The sequence below is a fragment of the Lonchura striata genome, chromosome 7 (genome assembly GCF_046129695.1).
Source record: "Lonchura striata isolate bLonStr1 chromosome 7, bLonStr1.mat, whole genome shotgun sequence".
In the NCBI taxonomy this organism is placed as follows: Eukaryota; Metazoa; Chordata; class Aves; order Passeriformes; family Estrildidae; genus Lonchura; species Lonchura striata.
In genome coordinates this window covers 22113593-22126270 of record NC_134609.1, presented here as the reverse complement: position 1 = coordinate 22126270, position 12678 = coordinate 22113593, and the positions used below count along the sequence as shown (strand labels likewise).

The following is a 12678-nucleotide window of genomic DNA, read 5'->3' as shown; positions in this document are numbered from 1 at the left end:
TATGGTAAACAGTACTAAGTGACTTCTGGAATTGAAGATGGAAATATCAAGCTTTTTGTCTCTGCATGTCACTCTTCCTGAACTGGAGGCAGGCAGCCTTGGCAGGTGATGCTGCTGCTCAGGCAGGATAGCCTACAGCAAATCAAACTAAAATATTATTCTTGTTGACATTAACAGCCTTGTAGCTACTTTGATTAAAAGCCTAAATAAACTTAAAACTCTGTTCCATTCAGGCAAATGCCTGCATATGTGCATACTGGTTGTGTTAAGCCTGTAAATAGTCTTTATTGAGACCTCTTAATTGTTGCAATGATGTTGATCTGTGGGTTGATGCTGCTTGTTCTGTACCACAGCACCACAGTATGGGCTGTGTCACACACCAGTGTCACTCACGTTAATCACACAGGGCGCATTTACTCCAGTTTAGACCAATGCACTGGGCAGACATTTGAGAATACTGAAGCACTTCAAGCAATTTCTCTTTTAAAAACACCTGTCTTAACTGGTATTGGGTTGAATAGTGATGGGATGGGTGCATCTGGTACCTCTGTTTTAAATTCATCACCCGCTTTCAACCTCAGGATGTACATCCTGATGGAAGAAGCAATAACAAAAATAAATACATAAGAATACAGACATATAATACAGATCTTAAAAGAGCTGACAGCCCCAGTAATTTCACAGAAGGCAAAGGCAAGAACCAGCATCTTCACAGACATTTCACAGAACATTCTAAGTTGGAAGGATCAAGTCTTAAGTAAAGGGCCCATATGGGGATTGATCCCACAACCTTGTTGTTATTGGACCCATGCTCTGCCCAACTAAGCTGGCAGAATAAAACTGACATTACACATCCCTACTACTTACTTTGCCAGGAAAAAAGTTCCCTGACCAAATGCAAAAGGGGCAATTGTTCAGTAATTCAGAAAGCCTTGGCTTTTAGTGATTTGAAGAGACACCTGATCAAACCCATGTACAGCATCATGTTACTTTTGTCTTTGAAAAGACAAAAGGGACAGATAGTAGAACTGCATATTAATGCACTACCAGTATGTTCTGGAACAGAGAGAAAAAAGCTCAGGCTCTAAGTAGACAAATGCAAGGGGAGCCACTAAAGGGGATGATGACTGAGACAGGTGCCTTGCTTCACATTCCTGTCCTCTTCCATCTCTGTAAGGAGCTTCTGCTATGTATGTCAAGATGAAGGCTGTGTTTTTTGTATTATTCCTTCACCCCAAGAAATTAGTCCCCACCCTGAAAAAAAAAATACATAATATGATATTCTGATTCATTTTAATTTTCCCAGTGTGGAAATGAAATTCCATATGCTGGTCCACGATCTGTTTGATGCCCATATACTAATGCTTTTCTATCAAAGCTGTGCATCATTGCTGCATCTATTGGACAAGGCCATACTAAGAGGAATAGTTAATTTATCCCCAAAGGCACCCAGCTGGAATACTATCTTTTTTTACTTTCTGCATTATGTATATTATGCCAATTCCATCTCAATCTCTGCTTCCCTAGGCTTAAATTTCTTCAGCCTTACTGGAATCTTCTTTAGACTTCCATCTTACAGCATGCTCTGATCAAATGCAGGAAGCATCTAGTGAATAAATTAACTCATTTCCTTCTTCAGCATTTGTGAAATTGCCTTTAGTTTCCTCTGGTGTTGATCAAAATATCTTTTTAGTCCTCTCCCCCAGTTTTTACAGAACTATTGAATGAAATGGTAAGGTAATGAAAAAGTACATTCACCAGGCAAAGCAAGTTTTACTTTCTGTCTGTGTTTGAATGGAGAGGCCTGCCCATGTGTGCCCATATGCAGAAATTAACACTTGTGATTAAAGCTGTGCTGGCCAGTGTTGCCTGGAGCACACTGGGAACACCTGCTGATGTGGATCTACCAGCGGATTGAGCCAGGGTGACAGTCTGAAAAGAGGAGCCACAGATGAACAGCTGTGGCTGTAACTCCTGCTGGCACAGCTGGAGCTGAGAGAGGATGTCTGTTCACCCCCAAAATTAGTAGGACTCTGTGGGACTTATATTACTTTTCCTATTGCCTCGGGAATTAAGCCAATCTGTTCCTTCACAAAATGAGCCCATCTTCTGGGACATTAATTTCTCCAATGCAAAGAAAGTAAATCAAGTGCATGTGCATCCACTCTGTATTCAAATCCAGATCTGGATGAGCAAGTAACTGTTCCGAATCTTAACTCCATGGTGAATCCACTTTCATATTTATAGATCAAATTTCTTCATTATATTACTTTTTTATTTTTACATTACAAGACTTCATCTGGAAGTATTAATCCTCCCTAAAAAGCCACCAGACACTGAATTTTCAAAGGCTATTATTAGCAGAAGGGAGAAGTAGCATCTGCTACCAAAGAGTATATTTTCTGATAAAGTTCTCAGTTTTGCATATAGAAAGTCCTGGCTGAGATTCATGGAAGCAGAATAACTTTGGGATATCTGCCCAAAGCAGACTGAACAGCTGAGTCTTCTGGGAATCACCTGGTGCTAAGAAATCTCCAGGAAAGGAGGTAGGAAATTTCTTTTCCTACCTTCACAGATTTTTATATAACCAAAGAACTCAGGGTGTCTGTGCTTGGGCAGATAGAGCCTGGGAATTTCATTATAATAATCTCTCTCTTGGTGGCTTTTTCCATGGTAATGGAAAATAAAATAAAATGGGTAATAATTTCTCCAGGCATTGAAAGATGAGATCAGGTTCAATAGTTCCTGTTTTTTCTTCACTTATGCAATCTTATCATCATTGCTTCCTGCCTGCTGTAACACAGAGAAGAAACAGACTAAAACAAAACCTCACTCATAATGCTAACTATATATCTGTTGTTTATATCTAGTGAGGATTAGGGTTGATTTTCTGTTTTATTTCTTGGGGTGTGCTATTGAGTATAGTGGTCCAGGGCCTTGGCTCCAGCCACATTGCCATTAGAAACGGTAGATAACAGCAGATGTTCCCTCATTAGTTCCTACTTGTATCAGGTCCTGAGCATATTTGGCTTCTGAATGCTGGGCAAGAAGCAGATGTTTCTGATAGTGGTCTTTTTTTCCTTTTTCTTTTTTTTTTTTTTTTCCTTTTAATTCCTACATTTTTAACATCTGTGATTCCATAGTCATGAGTGGAATCACTCAGATGCTAAATGGAGGAAAAAAAAAAAAAAAACAAACCCAAAAATAAACAACCCTCCCTATTCACCAGACAAAATATTCATTAAAATGAAGGTGTTGGTAAGGGGAGTGAAAGTGCTGCTGTATAATGCTGTAATGCCAAGTAAATGTTCAATTAATACCTCATCAGTTAATTACTACTTTGAAAATTGGCAGAAAAGAGCTGGTGTAAAATATTAGTGGATGGAATTACTTGCTTGCAGTGGCTGTGGACCATAAAATAGTAAAATGCCACAGTATTGTCTACTGAGTTCCCGATTAAACTCCAGCCTAAATATATCCCTTGCTTCTCCCCAGTTACTTTGGTGCCATTGGAATTGGCAGCACAGAGTCCCCATGGGTAACCTGCCTCTTTTCTTTCCCCAGGACATGCATGTTATCAGTACAGATGAGAATCAGGTGTTTGCAGCTGTTCAGGAGTGGAACCAGAACGACACGTACAATCTCTACATCTCCGACACCCGAGGGGTCTACTTCACCCTGGCCTTGGAAAATGTCAAGAGTAGTCAAGGGCTGGAGGGGAATGTGATGATTGACCTCTATGAGGTATGTCATAACTCCAGACATCTCACTGCTATCTCAGGAGCTCACATGATGCCAGTTTCCTCCTTGCACATCAGTCTCATAAAATGCATGTGAACAGCAAAACCAACAAATGGCTAAACACAGAGTTTGACCCTTCCTAGATTTACTGCTGTATTCACCAGTAGGTTCTCAGGTGAGGAACAGCTCATGGCTCTTTGATGTGTAGGAAATATTTCATTCAGTTGCTAAGAGGAGCTGTGTCTGTCAGCCAAAATCCTGCTTGGACCCATGTTGGCTCTATGGCTCTGAAAGCTTCCAAAAGGCTCAACAGTATCATTATTCATTTTTTGCTGTATTTCTGGCAATCTAATCTCTTGTTTTAGAAGAGACTGCAGTTTTCAGCTGTCCTTGTCACCTTTTTCAGCTTCGACTATTCTGGGAATCTAAGTGGTTACAGATATGCCCTCTTGGGCTATCCCATGTGCATGGAGACTCTCATACCTCATTTCGATGCCCTCTTTACCCTGAGCCTTTTTCTGAACGAGTGTGCTCTATAGCTCAGGGTAAAAAGGCCAATTTGCATTGTCTTCTATGACAATGATCCTAAGAGTAGGACTTCTAATGTGCCCTTGTCCATCTCTTGCTCTCCTGCCTGTTTTCCCTCTGGAGACAAGCACTCAGCTGAGGAGAAATTCAATCCTCAGCTGCTATTCTGAGGGTCAGGTTCTGTTTTCAGGTCTCCTTCAGGGCATTTTCTGACCATTTAGAATAAAGGTCATAAAGTAGATCTGAGTGCCTTTGAGGATGATGATGCTTCCTGTATTTCCCCATCACTGTCTCAATATTAGCTCTGCTCTGTAGTTTTCCTTCAGCTGCCCTCTGCTTGGAAATCACCTTGAATTGTCCAGAGATCCCAAGAGTTATACATCAGTGCATATGGACTGGAGGAGGATGGGCACTGCCATTTCAGTCATTTGGACATTTTTTACCATTAATCTCTCTGCAGTGCTGGCAGCCCATGGAAAAACTGTTGCCTCTTATTACTGTCAGCTGGGGAAGCAGATTTGCTGCATTATGTAAAGGTGTCCTACATCCCAGGGGGTAAAGAAAATCTTTTGTTTTGTTTTATTCATCTGACACCACACAGCAACCTGGATTGAAATTGATGGAATCAGACTTACAGCATCATATTTGCTGATTGTCTGGATAGAAAGAATATTGGCTGACATGGGACCTGGCACAAACCTTCCTTTCAGTTTGATGTTCTTGCTGGGAGAGAACAGAGCCAGCCAGCATGGTTCTCTGAGTCAGATTGTTATAGTGATCTTGGGGAAAATGGAGAGGAAGGCAAGAGAAGGAGAAAAATCCATAGAGAAGTTAAAAGTAAGTGTAAAGATTGCCAGATGAGTCCTTCTCTGGTGGCAGCACTATATTTTAAAAAGCATCATCATTAGGGGAGATGTCAGAGAAAGGTCTGTTTAATGTGCAGGTGTCTGTGTGCATGTTTGTCAGGTGTTAGAAGTAAGCTCTTCTGGTTGCATTGCAGTGGGCATGTTTGTATGTGTAATTCCTAAATTGATTCTAAATCAAGGATAAATCTGATCAATGCTGCTGAGCAGGGAATTGCTGGGTACAAAGAAAAAATAAAAATTTTTTCATGGCGTCTCCTTGAGTTCACAAAAAGTCTGTCCTAGTGACCACCTCCTAAACTGAGGGAAGAGCTAAATCACTGAGCACTGTGTCTGAGTGCCCTTTCTAGTTCCTGTGTCTGCCCAGGCTCTGTTGGAATGGTCCACAGCAACGCAGTCCTGCCTGTGATAATCCCTGGCTGAGGTGATAGCAGACTGTGAGGAGGTGTGTCTATAGCTATGGTATATGTGCCTGCCACTCTGGAACTTACTTTTTTCTAGCAGTATGTATGTTGGCTGAGAAGTATGTTTGATGAATGAAGGTGGTGATGGGCAGTGATAAATGTCTTAAGAATTGTGTGCTCAAGTGTCTTGTATGGGCCTTTCTGTAGCTGTAGAGCAGCATTAGTATCTGCACACAAAGCATTCAGGGTGGTGAGGATTCTACAATTCCTGTGGGGGAGCTGATGGAGTGCTTTCCTCTCTGGCCACTGGCAGTCATGCACTGGCTTGCCTGGGTCTTTCTCTGCAATGACTCTGTGAGCAGCAGCAGAACAGCTCCCTGTATGTGTCAGGGTTCTGTGTATGTGCAATTGGTCCATCTCTTCCTCCTGAGAGTAAAAGAGCATGTGTGTGCAGTCTTTTTTTAAGATAAAGCTGTCCAAGACTGACAGAATAACTTTGCTTTCTCAGGAAAGGATTCTGAGTCCCAGCCCATGACTAGAATCATAAAAATAAAAAAAAAAAAAAATCAGGATTTCAGAACATTTTTATTGCTTAATATATAAAGTGCTCTTTAATCATTTATAGCCAGTGTTTCACAGGGACTATATAATAGAACAATTTTGGGACAGCAACAAAGCAAGGTACTACTGCAACTATAGGCTCTAGCCTCTGGTAGTAAAGGCAGAACTATGTTATTTTTCCATCCCTGTCTATTCATGCAATGTCACTGTGAGACCAGAGTACCCTTGTCTTTTCAGGGTGCCTTTCTGCTATAACAAAGAAATCCTGAATACTTAGTTGGGTGGGATCAAACAATCCAGCTGAGAAATTGAAAAGGTTGTATTTTTTGTGCTTATATCAACAATGAATTAGGTAACTTTAATTTAAAGACTATTGCCCTTTATAGCAAGCAATGTCAAAATCTTTATGAACTTCAAATGAAATTCAGGAAGGTGCTATTTGAATGACTAAGTACAACACTGCACTGTACCAAAGCACTGTACGCAAGTAGTTCACAGCACAGGATTTAAAGTGCAATAAGGTCCTGTTCATTGGTAGCTGTAGCATCCAAATCCAGCCACATAATTAAATGGGTTGAGCTGGAAAAAGCCCTGAATCTTCTGTGTAACTGTTTGCTATGCCATGTCATTTCATCTCTGTGAATAAAAACTCTTGATGAATGATTCTGTCTGCTAATTCTACATCATAAGCCGAGGTGAGGTGGATGACTGAACAGGCTTGCTGGAAACCAAAAAGTTTCTCACTTTCCCCCTCCTTTTCCTGATTTCACTTCCCGTTTTATTGTGGCACTCAGGTTGCAGAATGACAGCCTAACAAATTCATTCGCAAGCTGCAGCAGCTATTGGGCTATTGATTTTCAGTGTGCTGAGAAGATGGGAACATTCTGCAGTGTGAGTTGTGGTTTGAAGTTGATTCTTTTTTTCTCCTCACTAAGATACTTTTAGGCTTGGTTCCAATGTGAATCTGTTAGCGTCATGTCTTTGCAAAATTCTCCTGCAGGTCTGTGGATTTAAACTGTTGGGTAAAGCACCAGGAAAAAATAAAGGGATGAAGACTTCATTGCCAGCTCTATAGGTAGCATTCTGTATGGCCTTGCTTGAGTCACCAGTGCTTTGGTTTCTTCAAAATACAAAACTGTAACAAAAATACTTCTGTGCCCCAAGTTATCCTGTTAAAACACTGATAATTATTGTTTTGAAACACATTGAGATCCTTAGATTAAAGGTCTGAAGAAGGCTGGATAAGAATAGAAACACTGAATTGCAAGTTTATGTGTGTGTTGTTTTCTTCACAAGGCCAAAATGGCTGCTGTTTCCTGCTGCTGCTGTGCAAGACAAAAATAATTGCCTGTACATGTTTCATCTTTCAGGGGGAAGGATGCATACACAGTTGAGAGGTTGTCACTTTACAGATAATGCTACTGACATCTTGCCATGTTCCCATAATGATTCTGAAATACAAAATTTCTCTCCCATTTGTCATCTTTGCACCCGTGATGGCTTTATCTCTTCCCCAGCATCCCAGCTTACCTTTGATGTACACTGGCAATTCTGGCCCTGACACTGACCACACTGACAGAGCCATCAGAGCCCTGGTGGGTTTGACAGAGAAAAAAGGATGTGCACAGAACCTGCATGGACTTGATCTATTTTTCAGCCATGTCAATTTTTCCTAGGTAGCAGGGATAAAGGGAATGTTCTTGGCTAACAAGAAGATTGACAACCAAGTGAAAACTTTCATCACCTACAACAAAGGGAGAGACTGGAGTTTGTTGCAGGCTCCACACACGGATCTGAGGGGAAATCCCATTCACTGTCTCCTAGTAAGTACCTGAGGGGGGAATTTGGGGGGTGGTTATACCCCAGAATAATCTTTTTCTACCAGGTAACACAACTAAAAGAGGGCAGCTCTCATCTCCGTGCAGTGTGTCTCATGGAGTGCAGTGCTTCAGGCTTGGGCTGCCAGGGGTTATTGCATTGTATTTTAGGTTAATTTAATTTAATTTCTGGAACAAATTGTGGATCAACTGCCTTCTGCAGAAGTGCTGTGTCCCCTGGAAGAGCAGGGGAAGCTGGATGCTGTGTCTGGTAGTCAGTTCTCTGGACACTAGATGGGAGGCAAGAGCTGCTGTAGCTCAGAACTCTGAGAGGCACAGTAACTGGAAACTGGCTCAAAGCAAAAGAGAGCTGGGATTGCTTTCAGGCTGCTCTGTTGTCATTAATATTTATCAAAATTCATCATTTTCTCTTTGAGCTCATAAGTGGGAATCGACACATTCATCCAAATACACGTCCAGCTTTGTGTTGTGTAAATTGTATCTATTTCTGTGCTTACTGATATAGATCCACATATAGCTAAGTCTTTAATCATCATTATATGCAAACAGTTTCCAAGGGGGAAATTGAAATGTAAGTAATGTGAATAGAATTGGAGACCTCTATGAAGTTAGAGAGCTTAAACTGATCTTGACATATTTTTCAGCTGATACCATCCATTCATAGTAGTGGGATAATACTCAGAACCCCTGTATTTGGGATTTTCAATAGCTTTCATATTATACTAATTCTAATATGGTTCCAGGCAGAATCAGGGGCACTATTTAGATTCCTCTTACTGCTACTGTCCTTTACTTGCATGCTGTTTTCCATCTAATTAAAAAAAAAAAAAAAAAGTTTCTCCTTTTGAGGCATTGGAATCTGAATCAGCATTATATTTTGTAGTTGAATGATACACTAATCTCTTAACTGAATGTCATGCACTATTGAAACAGCAGAGAATAAATATTTGCAGCTGTTCAAATAATTGATTTTTTGATGGAGCCAAAATGTAAGTCCTTTTCTGTCCAGTTTGGAAAAAATAAATAGGAAAGACTAGGGGTAAAATAACTCTTTTGAGTTGTTTCAAAGCATGGCTAAATTTGTTTGGGTTTGTTTTCTTCCAATTTTTTAAAAATTGTAAGTGAATTTTTAATTAGACGTTTCTATGAGGTGAACACAAAAAAAGTTGGCATGCAAAGAGCTTTTCAGGCATAAAGCAATTCAGTTCTTTGAAAGGGGCTATGTAAAGGAACCTTTGTGTTTCAAATAGATTATATAATCTAGTTTTAACTCGAGTGAACATATTCCATAAAAAAAAAAAAAAAAAGACGTTTTGACCCTCCCAAATTATAACCAATTTAATCAGAAACTCAAGATTCTTCTTATATAATATGATAGTATAATATTCTAGGGGCCTGGCAAGGCAGAAGGACAAAAAAATAGCACACAGGCAAGTAAAATAATAAAAGTAGACTTTTTTTTTTTCCCATAAATTTGAAGTTAGAGTTCTGAGAGGTCTTTCCTGGTATTTTTGTGCACTGGTCATGCAAAGTCTGACTTGCCACTCTGGTTGTAAGTGAGCCAGTGATACTGCTCTGCGTGGCCCTTATGGAACAGTTCTTTGCAGGAATTGGGTATTTTATATACAAGGCTATACCTGCCATTGTAGTTGCCCATTATATAATGGAAGGGGTCATATATCTGTGTGTGAAACAGAAATGGACAGTTCTTATGTGGGGGGAGAGAGCTATGGCTCCTTTTAAGCCTTCCCATCCATACTGTATCTGCTGCTATATCCATGGGCACCAGAGAATACCATAAACTTCATTTTAAACTTCAGGTATGCCTGAACAAGCTGGATTCCCTCAAGGGGATAAATTTGAACAAGCCAGACAAAAGGTCAAGAGGAGGAGCAGAAAGTATGGGAACTTTTAGGGACACAGTGAGAACTGTCCTAGAGAAGCTCATGGTTCTCTGGGAATTGCATTTACATCCTTGGATCTCCACTGTGCACAAACCACTGTTTAAACATTAGTTTGTTTTTATTTTGCACTCTGTGCAACCATGTACTTGGTCTGAGAATGACTTCCACCTGTGCAAGCTCAGTGGATGTTTGTCATGCTGTTTACATTTCTTAAGTGCTCTGTGACTTGAGCTGGAGTATAGGAATTGTTCTGTGATTTCGGGGTGCTATGGGACAAATCCTCAATGGACTTGAACCTTGTATCTCAGTCTTTGTCATTTCAGGAGAATGAAAAGTATTTTATCAGCCCTGCCCTGTGATAAGGCCAGAAGAATATTTAGCCATGTTTATTTTTCCTCCTCCTCTAACACTGGGTAAAACAGGCAAGAGGCCTCTTTCATTGCCTAAGCACTTCTTCATGTTTAGGTTTTCACCAGCTTTTGGAATGGCAGAGGGGCAGGAAACCTCAGCTGAGCACGCAGACTATCAGGTGGTCTACTTGCAAATTTGAGAGAAAGCAAATAGCTGAAGTCTGAACTAAACTTACTTGTTAGGTTTTACAGGAACAGTCTGCCTGCCATAGAAAGGGAGGGATAGAAGTACAGAAAATATACCAAACCATAAAGTGAAATAGCAATTCTGCAAGAGAGACAAACCATTTAAAAATCCCATCTGAGGTTCATGCTTAATGGTGGGGAAGATGAAGGCAGAATATGGAATGAAAGAATTCTAGAAATTGTAGGGAATAAACCACAGAAGTTGGAAGTGGTAGGAAAGTTTTTGAAGCACAAATACTCTAAGCACTTATTTACATTCCTGGAAATAAGTCAGGGATCCATAAGGGTTTTCTGCTGAGGAAAAATGCAGAGAAAGGGAAATTTCTCCTGCTCTGAGGCAATACTGATCCTTGTCAGTGTGACATAGCTTAGCATTTAAAACACTTCACAAACTCCACTCACCTCTTTAGCCACCGCTGCATCACTAGTTTTACCTCCTTATGTCAATTGCTCCTTTTCCTTCTGGACATAACTGTTCCTGATAGGATCCTGCTTTTCCTTATGGCACAGATAAGTGCATTCTTCATAGTCCATTGTACATGTAGTTTAGCTCCCATCCTTGCTGCACAGCAGATACTAATGCTTTCCCACTGCTGCTTTTCAGCATAATTGTCTCCAGCAGCAGCTCAGGACTCAGCAATGACGTCTGTTCCAGCTCATTGGCAAAATGGGATCTGCCATTTCCCAGAGTGACTGTACAGTCCCCAGCCTGCAAGTGCAGTGCTGTGTGCTCTGTGCATTGGGTCTTTAAACCCAAACAAAGTGAGAATTAAAACAGAAGTAAGTACATAGCAGCTAAGCTGTTGGCTAAGGAGGTTAGGAAGGAGTCTGGTTGAAGCACAGGGCGAGCCAGACAAAACCATCCCTCAGTGACAGTACACTCAAAGTGGTTTTTCAAAGGGACTCAGAATTTCTTTGCATTTTTTGTGAGCTCTAAATAATGAGGAAGGAGGAAAGCAATGAATTTCCATCTAATCCCAGGGTTTGGTTTGCTTGTTTATACCACTTGTATTCCAAGATGAATATACTTAATCTTCATGAAATAGCTGCCAAGGTATTTTATTCCAAAGGTGCTGGTTTAGCTTGATGCTTACCATGTGTTGTTAACTGAGGAGTAGTTCTGTGTGGCAAGAGATGATCATCTGCCTGGGAGAGTTAATCAGTTAGCTTTCAAGGATGGACTTGTGGTTCAAACACAGGGCTGAATCTCAGGAGAATCTTGATTCAATTTTTGGGTCTATCTCCAATTTCCTATGTGACCTTGGGCAAGTCATATATTTTCTCTGTGCCTCTCTTCCCCAGACATCTGTTTTTTGCCTCCCACATTTTATTTGTCTTTTCCATAGGAATTTATAAGGATTTCAGGACAAAGACCCACTTCTCATAAAGGAGGACATTTGTGCCATCTGCTACAGAGTATTTTAAGCATCTAAGTGAGGTTTTTTGATCATCCCTGTTGGAAGTGTTTGTCTCTTTTCATTGTTCCTTGCTATTGCAGGTGAACAAATACTGTGACTACCCCTAGGTTTGTGAATGGTGACCAGCATCTTTTGTGTTATATATAATACTTTTTTCCCACTTCTGATGAGGGACAGCCACTAATAGCTGGTTTTTAGTGTGTCCTGCCATTGGGACAAGGTGGGCATTGCAGAACAGCCAAAAGTGGGTTTGTGGATGCTTATTAAGAAATTTACTAAAGACTGATGAGTTTCCTGAGGGGGAAGCATAAGAAATGTTGGCTTGAAAATATTAGGAAGCAAGTCATGAACTCCAGCAGAATTGTAAAACCTGTGGCAGTGGGCAGAGCAATGGGTTTTATCACCTGTGCTTTATCTTCTATCTAGAGTTTAAATGCTCCATGATGAGGTTGCCTTTCCCTTGGTGGCCATGCAACAGTTGGCACAGATGGGAACAAAACAATTGCAGGGAAATCTAAACCTGTGATTCTGGTGTTAATAATGATTTTAGTTGCCTGTTGGTAACAACAAAAACAACAGAGACACTTTATGAAAATTATGAAAACCAGGGAGATGTGAATTAAGCTATGGGAGCTGGAGGAGGAACACGAAAGGACCTGCAGAACCCAAACCAGCTGGAAAAATATATATTGATGAACTGTATAAGGACAGAGATGGAGAAGGTGTACAGGGGAATGAGGAGGAGAATGCTAACACAGTCAGGATGTGGGGTGGCCATGGGCAGTAACTTCAGCTGTTTGGCTAAGAGTGGAAAGGTTGGTTTTA

General features: G+C 40.7%; 1 protein-coding gene across 3 annotated transcripts in view; it reads left to right on the top strand.

Annotated features, from left to right (window-relative positions):
- LOC110473608 (VPS10 domain-containing receptor SorCS1) overlaps window positions 1-12678 on the top strand; it is a 259139-nt gene that overhangs the window by 192885 nt on the left and 53576 nt on the right. For all 3 annotated transcript variants that reach the window (XM_031505274.2, XM_077784683.1, XM_077784682.1), the window contains exons 9-10: window positions 3565-3744; window positions 7774-7920. In XM_031505274.2, the coding sequence (XP_031361134.2) occupies window positions 3565-3744; window positions 7774-7920 (327 nt within the window). The remainder of the gene's footprint in view (window positions 1-3564; window positions 3745-7773; window positions 7921-12678) is intronic.